Raw genomic sequence first — 26,713 nt, forward strand, 5'->3', positions numbered from 1 at the left:
TCGAGTTTTTGCATTGTTTCTGATGTTTTTGAGGGTGCTGATGACGAAAACGACATTTATTTTAACCCCAGACTCAGGTTTAATTCCCGTCAGGGTCAAACAGGGGAAATTCGTACGTTTCTCAATGTACGGGACGGGCCAAAGTTGCCGATGTACATCGCTACTTTTCCTGTTATTTTTAAAATGCATATTTAAAATATTAATGTTGAACAAGTAGCCAAAGTAGCTTTGAGACGTTCAAATATGATCCCTTGACTACGTTTTGCAGCATAGAAGCCCCGTCTTTCGTCCTCGTTTACTGAGCTACAGCCGTTTTTAAAACTGGCTGTTTTGGCCCACAATTGATTTTTGGAACCAATTGTGGGTCAGCAACTTTTTAAGCTACCAGCGCGCCAAGCCTTGTACTGCATTTGCCAAACTAAGGTTGCCACGAATTTGCGGCAAGCCGGCGAAACGGCAAGCCGTTTCGAATGCCGAAGTTTGGCAAGCTTTGGTCAGCAATCATCATGAGCTTGCCAAATTTTGGCAAGCTGGGGAGCATTTTCTGGCCCAGCTTGCCAATTTTTGGCATTCAAAACGGCTTGCCAAATTTGTGGCAAGTAAACTTACCACCGGCTTTGCAGTGGTCCTACACTGAGAATGAAAAAGTCATGATCAATACCCATGGGTGAGGTATACTTTATCACCCAAATTTGGATGAGGAAACTTTCCTTGCCCAAATTTGGGTGATAAAGAATTCCTCATCCAAAATTTTAGTCATGATCATGACGCTTTCATTCTCAGTGCACAGTTGCCAGATTGGGCGATATTTCTGAACTTGGGTCATTTCCGCAGGGATCCTTGAATTAGCATAACATTTAAGTAGCACTGCTTTCATTAACAGGAAGAGTACCGATACACATCGGCAACTTTGGCCTGTTCCGTGCGTTAAGAAACGTGCGAATTTCGCCTGATTGGATTTGAACCAGATTCTAGGGTTAAAATAGATTTTCTGTTTGGCGGAGGGTGCCTCCGCGGTCTTAAATCTGGCGTCCTGCTGTAGCACTGTGGTCCTCCGCCGGTCGCACTGCTATCGTACTTTTCTGACTTTTTTCTTACCGATTTAGACCAGTCTTTTTCACACGGGTAAGTCAGGCGTAGATCGTCGAAACTGGCGAAGCATTGCGAAGCCTGTTACGCCAGGCCACTGTGTTGTGTACACCAACTATGTACGTACGAATACCAATTCTCAGCGACTTAGCACTGAAAACCCCGATGTAGTTAAGAAACTCCTAAATAAAGTTAAAAAAGTGCCAAATTTAGAAAACATCTGTTTTCTTGGCCATCAAATACCGTCATCGGGGGTAACTTGGGACAGTCTGCCCTTGTACACCTTGTTGGTGCTGCCATTCAGCGCCCCCTCGCTGAATGGCAGCACCAAGCGCCTAGCGTCAAGCCCGCGGCAGGATTTCGTTCCAGAGGGCTCAGGGCACGCGCGGGAAGGTGGAAAAGGCGCACAACTTCACAATTAGTATTTGAGAAACGGGTAACTACATAATAGGGTTTTTGACAAAATACTTACAAGTTGACCTTACACTCTAAGTATGGGGCGCCCAGCAACTGGGCGCCTTTGTCGCCCGCCCCACTTTTTAGGGTGCCAAATGTCGCCCAGTTTCTGGGCACCTTTGTCGCCCAGTCTCGGGGTGGACAAATCATACAGTAACCGGCCCTCTCCCATGGTAGACCATGCTCTGGTGTCTAGATCCTGGGCCACTAAGGTGCTTAGATTCTGGGCACCTTCGGCACCTCAGTCGCTGCCGAGCTGTGGGTGAAGGCAGGTTCCTTAATGATTTGTCCACCCCGAGACTGGGTGACAAAGGTGCCCAGGAACTGGGCGACATTTGGCACCCTAAAAAGTGGAGCGGGCGACAAAGGCGCCCAGTTGCTCGGCACCCCATATTTAGAGTGTAGTGCAAGGAGTGAAATGCAGATTTGGCCAAGTATCCTCTCTGGGTTGTGAGATAATACATAGACAATAACATTTGCTAAATGGCGTTGATTTCAGTTCTCCCATCTTCGGTCCAGACTTCAATTTATCAAAAATGGAAATTTTACGGGGTAACTTGGGACAGTCTTTTCCTTATGATTCAGTCCTAGCCTCTTAGAAGTTGCCTCACCCGGTCCCTGACATGCCGTCAACGGGGGTAACTTGAGACACCGGGGGTAACTTGGGACAGTCTGCCCTGTACATGTACAGCTTGTTGGTGCTGCCATTCAGCGACGGAGGTTCCTAGCGCCAAACCCGCGGCAGGGTTTTGTTTCAGAGGCCTCAGGGCTCGCGCGGAAAGTTTGAAAAGGCGCATAACATCACAATTATTATCTGAGAAACGGGAAACTACACAAGGTAGGTTTACGCCAGACCGCGTCTTGTCGTAACAGGCTTCGCGATGTCTCGCTGCCTGTTCCTCCAATCCGCGCCTGGCGTACCTACCTTGGCCTGCGGCGCTAGCCTGCCTTCGGCAGGCAATGGCTTGTCCATCGTCGGTCACTTCTAACTTGGTGCATGCTGGGGGGCTCCGCCCCCAGACCCCCCTTCATTCTCGATCCCTTGTAACTTCTTAACTTGTCGGGGCTGGAGGGCTCCGCCCCCCAAGACCCCCCTTCTTCAAGACAGGCGTGATCTGCATGCAGAAAACTCGATTTTTCGCCGTTTTTAGGTGTTTTTCGGCTATAAAAACTGAACTAGTTGAGCTAGGATAGTGAAATTTCGCGTGTGCCGAGCCAAGGACATGCCCAAAAAGTGTGCAAAATCTCACCGAGATCGGCCGAGCCGTTCAGGAGGAGTAGTGCGGAAACACACACACACACACACACACACAGACAGAGACGGACAGACAGACAGGAAAAACTTTTCAACCCCAATGGAGTAACAGGCTTCGCTATCGCTCAGCCAATAATAGGGTTTTTGTCAAAATATGTCAAACATTGACAAGTTGACCCTAGTGCAAGGAGTGAAATGCAGATTTGGCAGATCAGTCTCTCTGGGTTGTTAGATCATACACAGACAATAACGATCGCAAATGGGCGTTGATTATAGTTTTCCCATCTTCGGTACGGACTTCATTTTATCAATAATCGAAATTTTACGGGGTAACTTGGGACAGTCTTCTCCTCGTGTTTCCAGCAGTCCTAGCCTCAAAGGAGTTGACTGATCCGGTCCCCGACATAACATAAACTTCGGATTTTACGCTGATGATGGAAAGACATGCCTTGGTCTGCAGTTTTGTCTTCTTGTAATCCATATTTTGAAATTTTCTGAAAATGCCTGGAAAATACCAGTAGGAAGGGAGAGTTCCACGAAGAGCCTAAGATATAGTCCAATATCGGTCCAACAAGAGTTCCTAGGCCTGAATTCTTGGTCTACATGTTGTGACTTAAATTCATTACATCCATTAACATAAATAGATGTATGGGAACGTAGCTAATTACCTACTGTCCCAAGTTACCCCCGGTCACGGGGTAACTTGGGACATTCTTTCGAGACCGCTTGGAAACGATGTAATGGAGGCAAATGAACCAGACAAGCATAAAATCATGGGGAAAGGGTCAAACTTTAACACAGTTAGGATCCAGTGGTCTGGGTTAAGAATCTTGCCTCTGGCGTTCAAAAAACGTGAAAAAGTGTCGCAAGTTGGCCCCGTTGACGGTAACCTTAACTTCGGATGTTACGCTGATGATGGAAAGAGATGCCTTGATGTGCAGTTTTGTCTTCTAGTAATCCATATTTTGACCTTCTCAAAAAATGGCTGGAAAATACCAGAAGAACAGAGAGTTCCACGTTGAGCCCTGGATATAGTCCAACAAGAGTAAGGCTTCGCCGCGTGCAAAATTTCGATAAGTTGTTATTCTTTTTCGTCTTGTATTTGCATAAGTTGAAATTCGGGTTGAAGGGTAGATAAACTCTAAAGTTACAGAGATTTAATTAAACTCATGTAACGCATAAAGTTTTTCTCCCCCTCTTCCCGCGTGCAATGAAGAGGAGGGGGCAAGCCCTATGCGGAGTAAAGTGATGAATTAGCCCCCATCTGAGGCAAAGAAGTTGGGCTATGCCAACTGTGACACATAAATCTGTAAAAGATGTTATTTTTTTGTTTAAAAAAAGTAAGTTGAGTAACATGATGAATGAATCAAATATATGAATGTTGCGTGGAAATTACTTAAATATTGAATTGAAGTCTCACTTACTTGAAGATGCCTTAACCAAGCTGGAAGTCGAGCTAGTACTAACTGAAGTTGACCAAGCTTCAGCGTTCCATGCAGCCGTTGTGCTCTACTAACGGACGGCTGACCAAACCATCCACTTTCGATTCTCAAGACCTCCCTTTCCTCCTCCTCGGCAGTGTCACAATCAAGTGTCATAATAAGGCTGTAAAAGTCAAAAGTGAATTTTATTTGTACTTTTCAAGGATATAGGAAATTGTAAATAAATTGTATCTACTTACAGTCTATTGTTAATGTGTATCTAGCACTTCATGACAGGGTTCATTGTGTGCATAAATCTGTCAGATCTTCGAACTCCTGGCCTTCTGTCAAGTCTTCCTTGCAAAGGACCTTCAACAATCACTGTCTTGCAGTGTTGTTTTTTCCCAACACGACTGCATGCTGTGTACAATTGGCCATGGGAGAAGCATGGTGTTGCCAAGAACAAACCAATTCTCTTTAATGTTTGGCCCTGTGATTTGTTAATTGTCATGGCATAGCAGTGTTTTACGGGAAATTGTCTTCTTTTTAAAGTTCCTGGTAACGCAAATTCATCAGTCATGATATCAATTCTAAATACGGCCACCGTTTCACCCTTTTTGGTGCCAGTTAGGACTCGACAAATCAACGGGTTATCCAAGCACTTTGTAATTTTTAATCCCGTCCCATTGCATAGACCACCGCCAACTCTTAAATTTCGAATTAACATTACATTAATGCCTGGTGCTAAGTGTAGTTCATGAGGAGGTAAAGTGGCGTTTTGTAATGTGCATAAATACTCTTCGTTAAATCTAGCTCGAGGGTCACCATCTCTGTCTTGGTTATTTTCTTCTTCATTTGTTCTTGATTCAATGAGATTTGTTGCAGAATGGTATTTCCTTGCATTTGGATTGTTGGATAAGATCTTTTGAACAATGTTTCCATTTGTTTGATTGACTGAACCATTTGTTGGGCAGAGTATGGCAGCTTCGTCGTGATCGGGTTCGTCAAACTCCTCGCCAAAGCAATGATTTATTAGATCTTGGACATCATTTTCCAGCATTTCTCGAGGAACGGTCATTACCTCGCTGATAGGGTTATTTGCTCTACTCTCCCCTACATCTATGAGCCACTGCGCATATTCTTCGTCCTCAGCTGCTCTCACACATTTGTTGTAAGATGAACAATTTGAAACAGTGACCATAAATTTGAAGAGGTAATGGTTGCCTCAATGATGTTCGCTCTAGTGCCTCTGACTACGGTCGGTAAGATCTGGCGAAAATCTCCACCAAGAATCAAAACTTCGCCGCCAAATGGTGAAGGAGGTGTTAGCTTGCATGATGTCTCTTAAGAGTCGGTCAACTACTAGCAGCATTCCAAGCAGACACCATAGAAACTTTATCCCAAATTATGAATGAAGCTGCAAGCAATTGTTGGGCATGAATCGATTGCATATGGAGTGTACTTCGGGTTGTCAGGAGTCCGCTGTCTTCTAATGGGAGGCCAAACGTTTTATGACTTGTTTTTCCTTTTCTCAATAAGTTGGCAGCATTGCCAGTAAAGGCACATGCCACTGCCTGGTGTCCTCTTGATTCATAATAATGAATCAATGCGTTGTACGTGGTCGTTTCGCCTGTGCATCCTGCAAAAAAATGAACATTTTAAAACTAGGGGTACGCGCCGTTCAGATCTGGGCGCGTAGTGTGGCTGAGCGATGCGAATGGACATTTTTTGTGCACTTTGGACTTTGCTTGAGTAGACGAAATGTCCATCTTATGGGCTCATATTCAGTGAACTTTAGACCAGGGGTACAAATGGAAGTGATTTTCGTTATCAGAACACCAAAAACTGCTGGGATCAATGTCAAACTAGATTTAAAAATTTGGGTCCAAAATTGGTCAAAACTCGGTTATATATGAGCCGGGGAAAAGTTTGAAGGTCATTTTTGAGTTCAGCACACCAAAAACTGCAGGAAACAATATAAAACTCAACATGAAAATTTTGGTCCAAAATTATCTAATTTGCGATGAAAATTTGAGTCTGGAGTCGAAATGTAAGTGATTTTCGTTACCAGCCCACCAAAAACTGCTGGGATCAACGTCAAACTCGATTTAAAAATTTTGGTCCAAATTTGGTCAAAATTCGGGTAAGTGTGAGTCTGCACACTCAAAATCTTATGATCGTTTTTATACGTATTACGATGGTTTTTCATCGTAAGGTACGCATAAATTTGAACATACGTAATATGCTTAATTTTTCATCGTATTACGCATGAATTTTATCGTATTACGCATGTGAATCATCGTATTACGCACGAATTTCATCGTATTACGTATGTTCTCATTTAAACGTAACGTTACAATGGCCCTTTCATCGTAAAAATCTGAGGGTGTGGGAAAATTTTGGAAGTCATTTTGAGTTCAGCACACAAAAAACTGCAGGAAACAATATAAAACTTGACTTAAAACTTTTGGTCCAAAATGACTTAATATGGGATGAAAATATAAGTCTGGTGTTAAAATGAGTTATTTTCGTTATCAGCACTCAAAAAACTGCAAGAATCACTGTACAATATTTCAAAAACTTCAACCAAAAATCGGTTCAATTTTGGGTTAGGGGACAATTAAGATGTCAATATTGAGGTCAGCGCACTGAAAACTACAGGGAAATACATAAATCTCAACTTGGAAAGTTTTGCCCCAAATTGCGTAGCTCTAGATGAAAATGTAGGATTGGCATTGAAATAAATGTAGTTTTTGTGACCAGTACATGTTATTTTGCTCTGCAACAGCGATAGGAGTAGCCTTTCTTACGCAACCCCCGTCAAATGTATCATTTTCTCGCGAAATTGCTCTACTTTGAGGTCGCTAAACGGCAAGTAGTAAGGGAGTATGGGGTGATTTGTAACAGGGGCGATTCGTAACAAATGTGTTTATTAATTTAAGTGGAGGGAGCAGAGGAAAATCTGAGTATGGCCCCTCTTTCGCTTTAAGTACAGGGTCTTTGAACAATCGAAGCGGATGTGATCGGTGCTCAGGTATAGTTTTGGAGGGCGTCTGAAATATAGGATACACCGAAATTTCGACAAACAGGTAAATCTTTTGAGTTCTAGGAAGTTTCTGTCTGAGGCTCCCCAGGTATGAATCACCATCGAAGTACCGTTGGGGCCTTGAAGCGTGACCCCTTTACAAGGTAAACACGTGGCATAAGTTGCTTTTACTTTGTCCAGTGATAGTTAGGGACGGATTTCTTGTGTAACAGGCATTTGGGGTGATTCGTAACAGACCCGTATAAAAACAAGAATTTAAGTAGTTTTTGCTGTTAAATGCTTGAATTATTTCTCGAATCATTTGCTGCCGAATTCCAATACATTTTACACAGCTCATAATGCATTTTAAAGCGAGTTATTCTATTATTTCCTCCAAAATTGAAAAAAATGAGGTTAGGGTTGACATAGCCGGTCAGTTAATGCTGAGGCGGTCAACGGCAGCTAGCAATGTAGATTTTTAGACGTCTGCAGGACACCCGAAGAACAACTGGTGGAGGAGATAACATTCCCGACGATGTTTCTTTTAATGTGTATGATGTTATGAAAAGCCCTTACAAATCACCCCCTGCTGGGGCGATTCGTAACAGCATGCAAGGGTTTGGAAAACTTCTTAGATTTCAAAGATTACGGACTCCAGATTGATCCAAAAGAGCTGCACAGTCTAGATGAAGGGCCAGACTGCTCAACTGGCACAAGTTTGACACCGATATGCAGAATGTTCTTAATTTTGTATAGAGAATTCCGAAATCTGTTACAAATCGCCCTATACTCCCTTACTCATAGCGTTTGGAATCTCAGTGCTGAAAGCCGAATCACTGGTAAAAGTGACGCGTAGTTGTGGGTTTGATCCAAGCATACAACTACGATTGAATGCTTTACGCTGTGTCGTCGACTCACGATCACGTCCATTTGAGTGCCGATGACTGGCAAAGGAGCCTTCCGGAGACAAGTCAGCGCCGCAGGCCATAGTAGTTAACGCCCGGCGTGGATTGTAGGAAACAGCGCAGCAGTAGTACGGTTGATAAGCGCCTTGTTTCGCAGCAACCTTGCAAATTGTGATAGAGCTATGCGGTTTGGCACGAGTGTTTTTAGGACCAATATCTTTGATTTTAGTCGTGGGGGCATGTCGGGAACCGATGCAGGAGGTCAGAATAGGCCTTTCTTTGTTACATTTTACTGTTTTATTAACGTTCTTTGCAGTCAAGCCTCCAATTGAAACGCTTGACGACCCGATATCTGTACGATGGTTCCTTTCGTCTTTCCGAAGTCGGTGGGGATAAGACGCACGAGAGCTCCATCGGGACCGTTCCTGACCCCACAAAGGTCTCAACATGCCACTTTTATCGATTTTGGGTGTTCTCTTTGTTTATTTTTTGACGTTTTGAAGCTGTTGTCCCTGCCTGGACGGTGGGGTAACTAGGGATACTTTTTCACGTTTTTTGAACGCCAGAGGCAAGATTCTCAACCCAGACCAATGGATCCTCACTATATTAAAGTTTGACCCTTTCCTCATCTTTTCCAGGGCCGTAGCTGCCGGGGGGGGGGGGGGGGGGGGGGGGGGGGCAGGGGGGGGCAATGCCCCCCCCAACTTTTGGCCAGGGGGGGCAAGGGGGGGCAAGAAATCTGGAAGTGGTGGCCAGGTGCAAGCAATGTAGACACAGAAATGCACGAGAATACCTTTTAAAAAAGTGTAAATAACCCAAAGAACTGCAAATTTTCTCAGCTCGCTTCGCTCGCAAACAATTTACATTTGCCAACCTAACTATCCCTAAGAACCGCAAATTTTCTCAGCTCGCAGACAAACACTGACCATCCTAGTAAGTCGTAAGAACCGCAAATTTTCTCTCTTTCCGCGCGAGCTCTGTTTGCTCGCAAAAAAATTACGCGTTTACCTCTCTAAAAAGTCCTAAAAACCGCAAATTTTCTCAGCTCGCTTCGCTCGCACACGTTACCACCAAGTAACCCTTAGAATCGCAAATTTTCTGAGCTCGCTTAAATTGCAAACAAACTACGTTTTCCAACCTATAAAGCCCTAAGCACCGCAAATTTTCTCAGCTCCCTTCGCTCGCACACGTTAGAACCACAAATTTTCTAAGCTCGCTTCGCTCGCAAACAATTTGCATTTACCACCCTTTTAATACATTCAATCGTGTGTTAAAAATTGAAAAAGCACCTGCGGGACCCCCTGATAGGTAGGCAACCCTCAATGCAGACAAACATTTGCCCCCCCCCTGGCGGGAGGAGACGGCTACGGCCCTGATCATTTCATGCTTGTCTGGTTCATTTGCCTCGATTATATCGTTTCCCAGCGGTCTCGAAAGAGTGTCCCAAGTTACCCCATGACCGGGGGTAACTTCGGACAGTAGTGTTAACTAGTAAGAGTCAAGGACTCCTAGGCCGAGCTTCCGCTTCCCGTTCTGTTCAAATAGACATCCCAATCTTTAAAGACAATAGAAAGGTACTTCAGTGATTATACTATCATAATAAGCAATATTCAATTTTGTGTAGGTCACACTTATTCAATTTAATTTAAAGTAATGTTTAATTGTGTTATTCAACTTAATTAACATTGTATTCATACATTGTCAGGGAAGTGTACTATGCCATGGAACATTGATTTATTCTTCACTTGAACAAAATTCTAAATGCACTGATAAGGGAATATTGTGTATAAGAGCATATTTTCAACACATTTCAACAATAATAAATTTTTATTAACCAAACAACCCTTATAACCAAACAACCCTTACAAAATATTAATTGATCATCAGCACCATGCTTCCAGCCCAACTGTAACAAACAAGATTTGAATAAATAAAAAAAAAAGTAAAACTGTTTTTATTTGCACCTTATACACTCACCTATTCTTTCTTAACTTTAGGATCGGGTCCGTCATCAGAACTCAAGGTTCGTTTTCCACTCGAAGCACTTGAAGTTGTACCATTAGACATTTCACCAAGCTTCTGTACTTTCCTGTAATAAGCCATATCAATTTCTGCAACAATAAAACCACAACATTAGATTAAATAAGAAGCAACATTTAAATATAATTTACATTAAATGAAAACACCTTACCTTCACCATGTTTATGAATCTTTGCCATATTGGCCAGCTTCACTTTGCCATATAACACAACAAAATATGGCTTCTTCAATTCTACAGCTGTATTAATCCTCTGAACCATTGCATCGGACAAATTACTAAATGATTTTGGCAAATACGTTGTAAACTCAATATCATCATCATCAATGACAACAGCTTTCATACCATCAATGACTTTGCCATTAAAAGTATTTGAAGTTTTAGTTAAACTCTTTAAAGAGTATTTCACTAAAGGCTTAAAGTCTCCAAACGAAACTTTCAACTCTGCCTCTCCCAGGCATTCTAATTCAGTATCACTCATCTGAAAAGAAAAGAAAATTAAACTGTTAAAAACAAATAACACATCCTAAAAATCATGCAAAGTCTAGACAGCAAAAGGGGATAAGTCGAGTTGAATCCATGCACTTTTGCAAGGCGTAAACCTTGCAGGACCGACAACAGGTAAGAAATGTCATCTAAAAATAGATGCAAGAGGATGAGACTTGTCTCACCACACTTATTTTTGGACCAAATTTTCGCTCATGTTTACTCGATTGACTGATAAGAGGTCACTGAATTAACTCGTCTTAACCCCTTCTGCTGCTTCGTGGAAGTCTTTGGCAAACACGTAAACTAACTCAATCACAAGTCAATTGGACCAGCTTTCCCTAATATCTTACAGTCAACCCACAAAAGCTAACCTCCATGACACGTGGAAACGTGCAACCTACTCTCATATAAATTCGTCCCCGTTTCGACAATAATATGCTACTGTCAAACCTGCAATCGGCTAACCTATACAACACGTGGAAACGTGCATTCTAGTCACATCAATTCGCCCAGGCATGCTACTGTCAAACCCACACTCAGCACACTTATACAACTCTTGAAAACTTAGATTATTAAGATTGAATTTAAGCCTGCAATCAACCAGCATGTTCTACCCACAGAAACTTCAAATGAATTCAGATTACCCTGCCCTACCCTAGACGATACGTACAAACGTAATTATTAAAAAATAACATAACGCGACAATTTAACCCCAAAGACACGTCAGATCCCCTACCTTTCGTCAGATAAATTCCTTTCGTCAAAGTTCCCTAACCTTATCAACTAATGAAAGAAACTAACAGTACAGCTACACTTACTTTACACACGAACGATGTAACTCTGACGTGAACGTGGAAGCTGAAATGCAATAAAATAGAACCGGCTGTATTTCGCCCCTTCTTTTTATGCAAGAAAAGGCGCGAAATTTCTTGTTGATGTTCGTGCGGGTCAATGCTGGTCAAACACAAATATTTCTTCCACCTCCACCATCTAATCAAATTACATATATTTCTAAAAAAAAGCATGAACACGGCTTTTTATTTTCATTTATATAACATTTTTTAGTTAATTTCTTTACATTTCTTTATTTTTTTTTTTAAAAAAAAAAGCTCGTCTTTCTTCCACATTCATCAAACTCTGGCCACAGCCTAAGTCACTCAAGCCAGCTAACAACAGCTGACTTTGACAGGAACCAAAACACTTTCTAGCCGTCAGCCAAGTGTTCTTGCCTCAGCTAAGGTTCGTAAGTTGATGAAAATCCTGTCAAAATCAGTTGTTGTAAACTTCCAATCACTAATAAATATTTTGATTTCTCCTCTTTTTGACTGTAGGAAAATAATTGATAATTGATCACAATATGGACGATAACAACTTGTATTTACCGATGCCCATGGCATTACGACACCTAACAAGAGGACAGAAATATAGAATATATTTTATTGACAAGGAAAATAATAACATCAAGGTATACTTTACTTTGAATACTAAAATGTATTATGTGTTTTTCCCTCCATCATATAAGTTAAGTGACTATCATGTTCAATATCTCAATTCATCACTCCAATTCAAATATTTCTGCCTCTACGGCAAAATTAAGAAGAAGATATACATTGATATCCTCATGCGTTTTGTAAGTAAGTTCCAAAGGAGTCCCAAGGAGAGCAGAATTGTGACAAAAATTTAACGTGAGCATATTTCAAGTCACATGTGCTCAAATCATGCTAAGAATCAATCACTTTGACAATGATCTTTTCGTGACAATTCTGTTCTCCTTAGGTAAACAACAATTTTATGCTGATTTTTACTATCATTTGCTTTTTATGGCTTTTTTCCTTGCAGAACCAAATAGAAAATTGCTCCTAGCATGCCAATTATTGTGATGTTATTGTATGACTAAAAGCATACACGGAAGTTTGAAGACCTTATATGTTTGAATAAGTAAAGAAATTGTCATTGGTGGTGATAGGTGGTGATAGGTGGGGAAGGATGGAAAGAAGGACTATGTTCAGTCAAAGGTAACCTCTAGATAACTTGAAAATAAGCTTTTCCCATCTTTGAGTCATAACGATCTAAGTGTCAGACAATCTTAGCAAAGACCGTTTTTTTTTGTTAGCCTAACATATTAATGAGTCAAAATTTTTTGTGCATAACATTATGTTCTTCAATTTGTTTCTATATTTAAATTGTGAAATACATTGTGATATTAATGTATTAGAATATATGTTTGGGACAAAGGCAAACTGTTTAACAATTAAACAAAAACATAAACGTGTAATTAACAACTGAATTTATTGAATCATAAGTTGTATCTTGAAGAAGGTATTTAGAGACCCTGGACCAGTAGAACTGTCTTTTGAAACAAAAAATGAAAATTAATAAAAATTGAAAAAAAAACTGTAAATTTATTTTTGCCTTCACTTACCAAATTTGTTCAAGCTTCCTTGTACACTTCAATAACATACAACTGCACTAATTTCACCAGTTACCTTTTCTGAAAATGCAACAATTCAGCATTAAAAAATACTTAACTATCACCAACTATAAACATAACTTAATCTATCACATAATTCTAACCAAAAATCAAATACAAGACAGTACCTGTCATTTTATTAATATCTTTTACAGTTTTAATATTATAAAACGTAATAACTTCAAACAAACAGATTCATAAAATCATTTCTATGTTGAAGAGCAGGAATCAAACTTAAACTTTTTAATCGCTGAGATAAAAATGGATAAATCATCATGTCACTTAATTTTCTGACACGAGAAAAGGCCACATATGATAACCCAAAGGCAAATTCACTTGGTCCAATATTAACAACTGCCTGCAACAAAACAAAAACTGAAATAAAATAAACTTTCAACTTAAACACATATTTTCATTACTTAATCACTAATAAACAATTTATACCTTATCTAATGTCATTCCTTGGGACTTGTGAATTGACACTGCATAAGCTAAACACACAGGAAATTGAAACCTAGTGCAGTTCTGTCCTTTGTCTGACCATGATTTTAAAACAGGTTTAATTGGAACTACCTTCAAATTTGGAATCAATGAGGGTCCTGTGTAATTTTCAAATTCACATAGTAAAACTGCTGGCATGTCAGGGCAAGCAGGATCAAAAATTACATCATGAATTCTTCCCATTGCCCCATTTACCAATCCTTTTTCAAGCCATAGGTTAGAACGTAACATAATTTTACAATTCTTTGCCAAATAAAGGTACCTTTCTAAACCCTCAGCTTTGTCTGAAGTTGCTCTCTTTGCAGCAGAGCAATTGTGTTTAGCAGATATTTTTAAGACTGGACATGGTGCACCTGTTTCATCTTTTAACACTAGAAGCGCCGAACGGGCCAATTTGACCCATTTTGAGTTTTGAACTGAAATTTCGACTTTTTAAAATGAAAATGGCAGCCCCCTAATTTCTGACTTTTCCTAGAATGACGAAATGCGTCTAAATTCGAAATCTGGACGTTCTCGGACCATATTTGACCGAGATAAATTGGCTTTCACCTTAAAGCGCCAAGCGGGCCAAAATGACCCACACGGCATTTTGACCACATTTTCGCGTTTCTACACAACGTAACGAGCTATGAACTGACTCTTCACCACTAAAGGTAACTTACGTCATATTAGGAATGCGTTAAGTCCGCGTTTATAACGAAGTAGGCAACCCGCAATACATTTTCTGGCTGGAGACATCGTGCAGCTTCCTTTGACGTAAACTGCCAATGTCTTAGGTATTTTGGGTAACCCGATTGACTTCTTAACGCCCTTGGGTGTCTCTCGAACACTGAGCCGCTAGTCTACCTTCAGTGGCACTTATAGCACGCTCAGCCCGAATCCTTGGGACAAAGGACTCCATCACTTACTCACTCGTAAAGAGATAAATAAAATGCCGAGGTCCACTTTGTTGCTCTCGCGTGTAGTGTTTCAATGTCGTTCACTTGCCTCCGTACATTTTAACTAGTTCGGCAACTATTCATTCCCTAGATGTCTGAACAAGCCGGTCAGGACGATGGACGACACGGAAAGCCATCTCAGGGATACAGCAGGAGCAAAACTGGTTGGGACAGATCACTGAACGCTAGTTGACGAACGGACGCAAATTAGTATCCACTACGCGATTTGCTGGTCGTAGCGAGTTTATTGAGTACCCGAGGGTGTTTACTCATGTCGCTTACATTCCAGCCTTTTAGCACACACTCAATCGTGCACTCAATCCTCCTTACTATGAGCTCTCCGTTGCTATGAATCCTGGTTTCTGGGCATGCCTTGCGACTATGCTTTGAAGGTTTGGCCCGGTCTTAATGGTCTACGGTGCAGTAATTTGATTAAAAATCACTATCTCTATCACAAGGCGACTACAATTATGCCGTCTATTATCATCAAAAACGTTTCGGCAACGAGGCACAGCAGAAAACACCGAGAACAGCAAATCATGGTTTGCGGGTTGCCTACCTCGCCCCCTGTGACCCCTGTGCACCAAATTTTATCCTTTGACTTGCTAAGGGCCTACAAATCCGTTTAAGGTTCCCTTTGAGTCGAAATGACGGTTCTTGAGTTGACATGTACGACGATAATGCCCTTGGGTCAAATTGGCCCGCTCGGCGCTTTACGGTAATCCGAAAACCCGGCGCTTCTAGTGTTAACACAGCCACATTATTTTTGTTAAATTCTCTCACATCTGCCTTTTTGGAAAACAGCCTTATAGCATCTTCAAAACTTTGTTTTTCTTCAGATGATATCTTGTAATCAAACCGACTAGCTAAGGTTTTGAAATCTTCATCAGAAACATTAGCATCTCCAACATTGTCTAATATTTTCAAAAATTCATGGTCTCCTTGTTGGCGATGAGAAGTTGATAAAGTAAATCTTCCTTTAAAGTTGTTGATAAGAAGTTTTCCTTTCCTAGCTCTGTCATTATTTTGAATTTTCGAATATAATGATGCATCATTTACAGGTGGAAGTTGTTTTCCATCACCCAATAACATTACATACAAGCCACCAAAATCTTCTTCATAATTTCCTGTAGCTTGCTTACACCGTTCATCAATCATAGATAAAGTAGCACAACCACACATTGACCATTCATCCAAAATCAGATATTTAACAGTTTCAAACATGTTTGCTAACTCTCTGGCTGCTTCTCCTTTAAGTTCTTTGAAATCTGAACTATTCCTTGGCAATTTAAATAATGAATGTAGTGTTTTACCATTAATTAAAACAGCTGCAACACCAGTAGGGGCACCTATTAAATAAGAATCAGGGCCTAATCTCTTCTTTAACATCAAGGTTATATACTTAATAAGAAAACTTTTTCCAGTACCTGAAACAGAACCAAATTGCCAATTAGTATTCAGAAAACCATACCTCACATTACATTGCTTTCTACATTTATACCTGCTTTCCCTTGAATAATAATTCTCTTTACACAACTGCTCGATCCTTCACCAACACTTTGATTTGTTCATTGACAATATCTATTATTTTCTGTTGATCAGAACTGAATTGAACATCAGGTATATCACAATTGGCACTTTCCACATTGTTTTCATTCAGTTTATGCTTATCAATAAAAGACTGTAAATCTTGAACTGTGCCATACTGAGCATATTTTTGAAAAGACTGTGTCCAATCATATTTCATATCAACTTCCCTTCCTCCAAGATCAACATTGCACCTTTGCTCACTATTAGGTACTAATCTTGATAAAAACATAAATTCTTCTTCATCTTCACTTTCAGATTCACTTTCTGGCGATTCAAATTCATCCTCCTCATGTTCATTGCCTATTAGATACATGGTCTTAACATTCTCATGAACATTACATCGCTCATAAACATCCTTCCATTCTTCACCATCTTGTTTTATATCCTCTTCATATCTCCAAGGCAAATGTAGCAACACTTGTTGTCTATAATATGGTTCATTATCACCAGCATCACATTTCGACAACCTTGGAAAAACTCTCACAATATGTTCTTTTCCAAACTTAATTTTACCCCATTTTGGTAAATTGTAATATTTTGCAGCATTCCAAAGAGAAAGATCTTCTAAATTATCAGGTCTTTCTCTGTATTTATCAAGAAAGCTTTTACCTTTCCCCACTTCCCCTTCAATATCACTTTCATGTAATCTCTTCCATTTCTTATCACTTGTATTGACAATCACAAATTGCCTTCCCCCAGCAGAACATAATTTATGACCCAACATAATGTGACATACTTCCTGCGCAGAAACATCTCGCTGAGCACAGGATTTCATATACAATTTTTGAATAAATTTTTTAGCAGGCAACTCTTCATCCAATTCAGCAAAGATATTATCAACAATTTCATTCAAAGCTTGTGATGTAACTTCACATTTTGAAATGTACTTAGCAAGATATGCCAACAGGGCTTTTTCAGATATCACAGGAGCAATATCAATGTTCGCTCGCCATAATTGCATAATAAAAGCATTATATTTATTAAGTAATGGATCATTTCTCATTGGTTTATATTCTATTTCACCATTATCTCCTGTCTCTAATGTTGCCATTCCCTGCATAGTGTGAGGAAATTTAAAGCGGCATTGCTTAATTTTAGTTTTCTTGTTAACTCTTATGCAATATTCTTCAGAGCACTTAGAATGTCTTTGCACCTTCAATAACAATTGAGCTAAATCTTCTTGTACATTTTGCACATTTTGATATGAGATTCTACAAGGGTGAATGTCTGGTTGATCAACATTAATGTTGGGATTAACAGCTGTTACTAATTCTGAGAAATAATCAATCACTTTCATTTTTTCCTCTTCACTTGCAGTTGCTAATTGTCTTACATCTGGAGCCCCCTCGAACCAAAACACACCATGTATATGTGGTGATCCCCTACAATTACAAACAATACATTAAAAAGACAAAAAAAAAACAACACCATATAAAGCTTAGAAACATGAATTTTACAATAATAAAATTTTATAGAACATTATCTTGAAAATAAAAATCTTACCTGTGCTGGTATTCAACTCTATACCAATAATCTTTAATTTTATATTTTTTCTGTAACACCTATAAAAATGTCATATTAGTCAACAAACAAAAAATAAACTAAGATTATAATGTTACAAATTACTTACATTTGATATGAAAGATTGTACACGCATGTCAAAAAAGGTATCAACAATGTCAGGATTTTCTTGCAATAGTATTCTTCTGTCCCTTTCAGTCAGATTTGATATGTCTTCTGTATTAGCAAGTAACTTGTAAAGCTCCTCCCAATGACCATCAGCACAACTCAGTGTAAGAAATATTGTAGGAAGGCCAATTTGTCCAACAAGGTCTTTAAGTTCACCACCTTTCGAATGCCAGTATGCATTAGTGCCTTTTAAATTCGAAGCTTGAAACATTATCTTCTTAATAAGGTTTGGGTTCTCTTTCAACATGTCTTTTAACTTTGGAATTGTCATGTCCTTAAATTCTTCATTATTCCTTACAAATATATTACCATCATTTAACCCAGTCCAGCGTAACCATGAGTTAAAGGCAAAAAAACGATATGTTGGATGCTTAACAAATCTCCTGTCATGATATGACAACATATGTCGAAAATAAGCATTCGCTTTAACATCCAACTTTCTATTATCTAAAAAATCTGCTTTCCCATAAGGATACAAAGTAGGAAAAGCACAAACCATATATCCTCGTGTACAAAACTCGTCTATTTTGTGACCTAATGATGGCCATTCCATTTTATTTTCAATTTGTTTATCTTGATGAGGTACTTGCACTTCAGGCACACATGACCTCTGAATATTGTCTACATTTTCAGTATCATCATTACATTCACCTTCTTCTACATTTACATCAGCAATATTGCTTTCAATCTGTACAGATGGAATCTTATTTAAGACATCCCCATCTTCTGGTAAAGCTGCAAGATTTTCTTCTGAAATTTCTATATCGTGGTAAAATTCATTATTCTGTTTCAGCCAAATAAGTGCTTTCCTAATCTTACCACTGCGAACATAAAAATCATGATGTTTGCCATTGACATTTTTATAAGTAACAGACATGACACAATTCAAATCCTCAACACGAAGAGGAAGTTTTCTTGCCACTTCATTCACATTTTGTGAGAAGTTGATAATATTGCCTCGATATCCATATTGTAATCCTTTCAATTTAAATACAGATATAACAGGGTGCACCCTTGCTATCAACTGCTCTTCTATGTAAGTTAGGTTTTGCAATTCTTCTGGCACATTCAATGGATCCATATTATTTTCTGCGCTATATTCCCAACAGTGAGAATAATGTTGGCAAAGGACAGACTCTTCCCGTGTGCTTAAGTGCTTCTCCAAACATTTTGGACAAAACTTCCAATGCATGCCCTTTATACTTTCATCAAAAGCTAAAGCAATAGAAGCATCAGAAGAAAAGTCAATCTCAGCTTCAATGTTATCTAAAGAACAAACAGACAAAGGATCATAAACATGACTTATGCATTTCAAATTTAAAAAAAAAAAACAACATACTATGCTCAATACCTTTCCAAACATTTAAATTCTTTTCATAATCATCAATGATGTTTGGTAACATAAAAGGTTGAAAATTCAATGATGGTTCAGCATTGTGCTTTAATTTCCTTGCATTAATGAAACAATTATCTTCAAAATGTGATGCGCATACAAAATACTTTTTGTAAACAGATATTGGATCTAACAATGTTAATACAACATTGCCAGATGCTTTCAACCATTTGAGAAACCTAGAGGAACAACACGTAAAAACAAGCTAATAAGACTCAGCTTCAAAAACAAATTGCAAATAATTTAAGTTCAGCAACACTTACCTCCTCAAATTAGCATCATTTGCTCTACGCTGACCATATGAGGAAGTAATTATGTTAGGAAAATGAAACATTGAATAATCTTTGCTTGTATTCAAACACCCTTTGAAGCAGCAAGTTGTTCGCCTTTTTTTAGGCTCATTCATAACATTATTGTTTATGCTTATGCTTGATTCATTAATTTCAGATTCATCAACAATATTAACGTTGTAGTTATCATTGTTGCATGGTTGCATGATTATATCATTTCCATTGGTAAAAACATCATTATCTTCACCAACACTAGCATTGTTATCTTCATTGCTTAAAATTGTTCTACTTCTGGATACTAAACCATTTTCTTCGTTTAATCCCAAACAAATAATTCCAGTACCAGTCCCAGTAACACTACTATTTAACACATTACCAACAACTAAGTCATTTGCCGTTTCATTGCTAGGTTGCATTTCAACAACTACATCATTTGCAGTTTCAGAAATAATGTCCATTTCAACAACTGCACTCGCAACTCCTTCATTAACCACTGCAACATTAGAACAAACACTTCATCAAAGTATCCAAACCTATAAGAACAGACAAAGATTCAACACAAGAACTTACATGGATCATGTGCTTCCAAAACAGGAAATTTCTCCATAATGTCATCAGGTAAAGGTCTTTCTTCAAATAATGAAGGCAAGGCAGAACGTAATAAGCATTTTCTATCTGGACGATAATATTGGCTAGTCTCAAAATGGGTAGAACATAAATACCTCTTGCCATTTAATTTTGATGATGAAATAAGTAACAATTCTTTATTTCCAGATCTCCTTATCCATTCTTTGCATCTGAAAAGCCAATATAGGTTATGCCATTCCAAACAACAATACACACACCACCCCAAACACAATAATCTTTCATTCCATGGCAATTGTAAGTAAAAGAACAAATAAACCAGGAGCTTTACCTCTGCAAATTTTGCTCATGTATTTTCCCTTTGACAATTATAGCAGGAAATGTATGCAATGTACATTTAGAAGCATGACAATTTAATGCAGAACATCTCCTACCACCATTCTTAATAACATTTTTAGCTTCAACCAATTTACTACCATTCGTCAAATCAACTTCTACATCAGCTGTAGCTGTAGCAGATGCAGTGCTTGCACTTGAACTCTCACAAAATTTAACTCCAGCAATGCCTATAAACAGACAAAATAATACAATAAATAAAGAAACAAGATTGACACACCAAATTTGATAATATGTTAATAAAACACAAACCCTTTCTAATCTGACAATCCTTCGAAATTGATGATGCCGCTGTGAACTTAACACTGCCATTCTTCACGTTGATACAAACAACAGACGAATACTGCCCTCCTGATATTTCCTACACAACTCAGTCAAGTTTACAACAACACAGTTCCATAACATCTTAACATCACATTTCCATATTACCTTCTCGAAATGACTAATTGTATGAGTTTTTGCAGATACACAAACATTTACAATAGCAGTTGCATACTCATTGTGGTCCTTTCCAAACAAACCCTGCACATTATCAGAAACATCCATAGCAAACATTTCCATTCTTAAGAGCCATTCTTATTATATATAATAATTATTATAATTATTATTGTAATTCTACATTCTTCATCCTCATCGTGATCACCACTATTCTAACCAATGTGACACGACATCTAACCAACAACACAATTCAAAACATTGCCGTGCCGTAAGAAGAAAACGGAACGGAGAATGCTAGCCAACTCAACGGCCGATACTGAACATCGTCACGAAAATCAAATAATTCACGGGCTTAAATAAAGAAGTTAAATTGGACACCGACAAATAACATTCCTATTAAGTAATAATAATAATAAAATAAATGACCTTTATCTTGTTGAAACAACACTTTTTACTTCAATCAATGATATAAAGAAGTTGGCCACCCCGTCCTGTATCATCATGGTGGCCACCCTTTCAAAACTAAAAACCAACTTACTACTTTCCATAATATAAAGATACGTACTACCCAAATTGCATGTTCTATGCACCAAATACAATCGAAAAAGATAAAACCAAGTTGTAATAACGTAAATAATCATTCTTATCAAAAATTACATTAGTTTTCCTTAACTTCGGAATGGTGTCGAACTGTAAATTCACATCTCCTACGGGCAAGGGAGCTGGGGGTGTGAGGGTGGCCGAGCCTATCATTTCATGTCTGTTTTTTAAAGCTTATTGGCTCGACCAATTAGCTACATTCCCATGCATCTATTGATGTAAATGGATTGACAGAGGAGGAAAGTGAGAAGGAACCAGAATCAGCATTTAAAAACACAAACAAAGGAGAATCAGAAACTGATTCTGAACCTGGGGACAATGGAGAGAAAGAGAGCCTAGTTGGTGCTACTGCAAGAAGAATTATTGACTTTGATTCCGATATTCCTTCAGATTGCTCTCAGTTTCTTTGCAAGTATGAACTCTCTAGCCCCTTGGCCTCTTGGTGGCCCCTAAATTTAACAAGGGAACGTTTTTAGGTCATACACTCCGATTTCGACCAAACTTTGGGAAATCGTTCGTTGTTAGACTAGATTAAGATGGGCCATCAAAGTTGGTGCAACAATACATATCTAGAGGGTCAAATGGGGCTTCACAGTTGAGTTTTTTTTACATTTGTTTTCCTGCTTTTTGGGCCTTAAAGGGTGAGTTTTGGAGTGGACTCTCCGTGTCAAGATTTATATCATCTCCGATGTGTTTTGGGTCGCTGATGCCGAAAATCACCATTATTTGAACGTCCGATCAAGTTTTCGACAGATTCCGACCAAATTCCCACCAAATTTGGGCCTTTTTCGACGTAAAATATGCAGAGAGCAGCTCCAGAAAAAAAAAAAAAACACTTGGCCGGGGACCTCTTCAGATCTGGCACCCTCCTGGTTTTTTTGGTTCCTCTAGTGAATACGAATTGCCGAAACACAAATTGGGCCGGATTCGGCACCGATTGGCTTTTTGGTAGAGGTCATAAACCCTAAAAATGGCTGTTTTTGAGGGTTTGGGGCTTTTTGGGGTCCCGGAACGTGCTAGGCAAAAAATCTACCAAAGTGTTGTTTCCGAAAGAAAAAAGTGCGCTCTTTCGAATGCCGGGTCGCGCGAGGCTCTACGACGTCGGGTTTGGACGCTATGGGCTCTCGAAGCTGCTCAATTTCACTATTATTACTTTTTACTAAAAAAAGTTTCTTAAAATTAAGATGGTTTTTTTTAACAGTGCAGTCATAAAATCGTCGCCCAAATTTGGGTAACGTCGTCGGCGACGCAGTGAGGTCCCCGATGACCCAATGGGGCGTAGAGGCCTCCGGTCATCGTGGTGTCCCCGGAAGGACGTCATCGGGAACCTCACGGCGTCGCCGACGGCGTTACCCAAACTTGGGCGACCAAACGCCTGTTACAAAATTTCGGCTGATGAATTCGGGGTCTAGATATCTTATTCACTTAATAACAAAAGTTGTTTCAAAGGGTCTATTCCAAACACTATAAATGTCTCAGGATGAAGTTGAAGCTATGTTACTTCATGAGACAAGGGGTCCCCTTACAATACGAATTAATGTTTCTTCGTTATGGACACTTCCACTGGAACTCCAAGTGAAGAACTATGGTAATATAAATCACCGGAAACAGTTCCCAAAAACGTCTCATTTGAATGTTTTGAGGGTGGTGACAAAACTCATCCTGGTTGAAGTTTTATCCATTTTAAGAACCCTAATGAACATATAACATTAACAAACAAACGACTTGTAAGGACTATGTGCGGCTTTGATTATTCTTCTTCTTCACTCGGCGCTCTGGTGGAAATGTTTAAACGAATCTGTTTAGCATTTTCATTGTAGGGTTCTAAGAAAAACCACCTTCGTAGTATGCTCGCGCTGTTCGCTTCGTATAAAAGGGGAATTCCTTCCTAAGACATTAAGAGTGAAGGCACCACGCGGTATAAAAGACGTCTTGCGTAACTTAATGTTATCTTCCTGTTCTGCACCCCTTCATTACGAATACAAACGCTGATCGTGGCATGTAATGAGCAACATACCAGCTCTCGATGCTTTTACGACGCAGGGGGCGTTTGGAACTTCAAATCTGCATATGAATCGTCAGGGTGAATGTTTTCATCCCTCTTAAATGCGGTTCTTCACTTCGTAAGTAACCTGCACTCGGTTGGCCAACAATTTCAATCAAAATCCGACAATAGGATCGTCCCAATTGCACAGCACGAACTGTGGGACGGCAAGACGCAAAAGCATGTGGTGCAACTTCCGATAAAATTGCTGTTTTGACCCTGTATATGGACGATTGACGGTTCCGCCGGGTTCATGATGCATCCGTAGGGTCACTCTGAGTTCAGAATAAGCACTTCATGCATAGCCCAAATTTGGAGGCGTTCAGGAGTTTTACACCGAACAAAATTGCAGAAAAACGGCTAAAACGCCGATTTTGACCCATTCCGGGGCTCTGCATCGGAATCAGACATGCCCCCACGGGTGAAAAACAAGATATTGGTCCTAAAAACACTCGTGCCAAATGGCAAAGCTCTATCACAATTTGCAAGGTTGGTACGCTTAACAACCGCACTACAGTGCGAATCCTGTTACAAGCGAGGAGTCAACCACAGCTCAGAAGTGAACACAGGATTACTGATTATCAGTATTAACCAACGAAAAAACTCTTCAAACCTCTATAATTTTGGCCAGCTAAGAGCATTTTGGCCTATTTACACTAGAAACCCCCCAAAATCCGATAAAACGGCGAAAATAGCTAATTTTAGCGTGTGATTACCAATGATTACTGGACGAAGTGTACACACGATTTCCAGAGTGGTTCACCCCTCCGTTACAAGCCACGATCTGGCGTACACCTACCTTGAATTGCTATTACAAGTAATACAAGGTAGGTTTACGCCAGACCGCGTCTTGTCGTAACAGGCTTCGCGATGTCTCGCTGCCTGTTCCTCCAATACGCGCCTGGCGTACCTACCTTGGCCTGCGGCGCAAGCCTGCCTTCGGCAGGTAATGGCTTGTCCGTCGTCGGTTACTTCTAGCTTGTTGCATGCTGGGCCCCCCAGACCCACCCTTCGTTCTCGATAGGGTTGCTTCATCTACAGATAACATGATCTTGACCCTTGTAACTTTTCAACGTATCGGGGCTGGGGGGCTCAGACCCTCCCCCTTCCTTTAGACTGAAGGCATCTGCCTGCAGAAAATTGGATTTTTCGCCGTCTTTTAGGTGTTTTTCGGCTATTACAAAGGGAGGTTTTCGCCAGACCCGTCTTGTCGTAACAGGCTCGCGAAGTCTCGCTGCCTGTTCCCCAATCCACGCCTGGGGTACCTACCTTGGCCTGCGGCGCTAGCCTGCCTGCGGCAGGCAATGGCTTGTCCTTGTCGGTTATTTTTTTAAATTGTTGAATGCTGGGGGGGTCCGCCCCCCAGACCCCCTACATTCTAACTAGAGTCGTTTTATCTACAGATAACACGATCTTGACCCTTGTCACTTTTAAACTTGTCGGGGCTGGGGGGCTCCGCCCCCCAGACCCCCCTTTCTCCAAGACAGGGGTGGTCTATTTGCAGAAATCTCTAGTTTTCGCCGTTTTTTTTGGTGATTTTCGCCTAAAAAACTGAAACCCTTGAGCTAGGATGGTGAAATTTCGCGTGTGCCCCAAGGACATACCCAAAAAGTGTGCAAAATCTCACCGAGACGGGCCCAGCCGTTCAGGGAAGTAGTGCGGACAGACAGACAGACCGACAGACAGACAGACCGACAGACAGACCGACAGACAAAACTTTTCAACCCCACTGGAGTAACAGGCTTCGCTATCGCTCAGCCAAAAATAACCGACAACGGACAAGCCATTGCCTGCCGCAGGCAGGCTAGCGCCGCAGGCCAAGGTAGGTACGCCCGGCGTGGATTGGAGGAGCAGGCAGCGAGACATCGCGAAGCCTGTTACGACAAGACGCGGTCTGGCGTAAACCTACCTTGTTCATACCTAAAGACTCTGCCACTCTGTACATAAGGCTGGATGGGTTCCAGTTCGGAACAGAGGTTGAATATTGTGATCCCGTCACTGCAATCATTTAATGACTGTCTGTCCCCACGACAGGGTGCAGGAACTCTCTTTTGCCAGCTGGCATGGCAATTACCGATCAATATAATTAAATATTACCATTCATAATGTATCAAGACCATGCTACAATAACAAGGTAGGTTTACGCCAGACCGCGTCTTGTCGTAACAGGCTTCGCGATGTCTCGCTGCCTGTTTCTCCAATCCGCGCCTGGCGTACCTACCTTGGCCTGCGGCGCTAGCCTGCCTTCGGCAGGCAATGGCTTCTCCATCTCCATCGTCGATTTTTGGCCCGTCCCGTTTATTTTTTGTAAAAAAATGACGGAGGGACGGGCATATAGTATGATCCCTGCTGTGCGTCCGTTCGTTCGTCCGTCTGTCCGAGGACTTCCCGTGGTCTTATCTTGACTAAATTTGGTATGCAGCCTCCTTGGGTGACCCTAAGAACCGCCCGGTGGCAGCAAATCCGATCCGAGCCCCGGGGGCGCTGCTGCAGGTGCATCATGGTCTACATGGGGTCGAGGAGGATCTCGGCAAGGGATCCAGCTAGGAGGGCATGTAGGGGTATTTTTGGAATCGGGGCGACGAGAGAAAACCAATGGTGCCAGTTTCGAGCGAATCGGAGAACTTCGGACCCGGGTTCAAATCCCAGCGGAGTATTTTTAGAACATTCTTTTTATTCGAGTTTTTGCACTGTTTTTGATGTTTTCGAGGGTGCTGATGACGAAAACGACATTTATTTTAACCCCAGACAAAGGTTTAATTCCCGTCAGGGTCAAACATAGGCGAAATTCGTACGTTTCTTAATGTACGGGACGGGCCAAAGTTGCCGATGTATATCGCTACTTTTCCTGTTATCCTAACTTGTTGCGTGCTGGGGGGCTCCGCCCCCCAGACCCCCCTTGAGAGAGTTGCTTCATCTCCAGATAACTCGATCTTGACCCTTGTAACTTTTCCCCTTGTCCAGGCTGGGGGCCCCGCCCCCCAGCCCCCCCCTTTTATCACGACGGAAGCGATCTGCCTACAAAAAAACTCGATTTTTCGCCGTTTTTAAAGTGTTTTTTGGCTATAAAAACTAATCCAGTTGAGCTAGGATGGTGAGAT

General features: G+C 40.6%; 1 protein-coding gene across 1 annotated transcript; it reads right to left on the reverse strand.

Moving 5' to 3' along the window:
* Positions 1–12,966: 12,966 nt before the first annotated feature.
* On the reverse strand, positions 12,967–15,976 carry LOC117642970 (ATP-dependent DNA helicase PIF1-like). The gene is made up of 5 exons (XM_034381607.1): positions 15,371–15,976; positions 13,593–13,946; positions 13,340–13,506; positions 13,165–13,169; positions 12,967–13,028 (listed from the first exon to the last, which is right to left on the reverse strand). Exons 1-5 carry the CDS (start codon positions 15,974–15,976, stop codon positions 12,967–12,969), a joined length of 1,194 nt encoding a protein of 397 aa, XP_034237498.1.
* Between the last annotated feature and the right edge of the window lie 10,737 nt (positions 15,977–26,713).

Source organism: Thrips palmi, unplaced genomic scaffold (genome assembly GCF_012932325.1).
Source record: "Thrips palmi isolate BJ-2018 unplaced genomic scaffold, TpBJ-2018v1 HiC_scaffold_16, whole genome shotgun sequence".
Classification (NCBI taxonomy): Eukaryota; Metazoa; Arthropoda; class Insecta; order Thysanoptera; family Thripidae; genus Thrips; species Thrips palmi.

Excerpts from the sequence above, each read along its gene's own strand:
- LOC117642970 (XM_034381607.1), bottom strand. The coding sequence starts at position 15,976 with ATGTTAAAGAAGAGATTAGGCCCTGATTCTTATTTAATAGGTGCCCCT. Across the intron at positions 13,947-15,370 it reads TGTTTTCCAAAAAGGCAGAT|AGAGCAACTTCAGACAAAGC; the intron begins GTGAGAGAATTT and ends TCTGCTGCAAAG. Across the intron at positions 13,507-13,592 it reads AAGGAATGACATTAGATAAG|GCAGTTGTTAATATTGGACC; the intron begins GTATAAATTGTT and ends GTTTTGTTGCAG.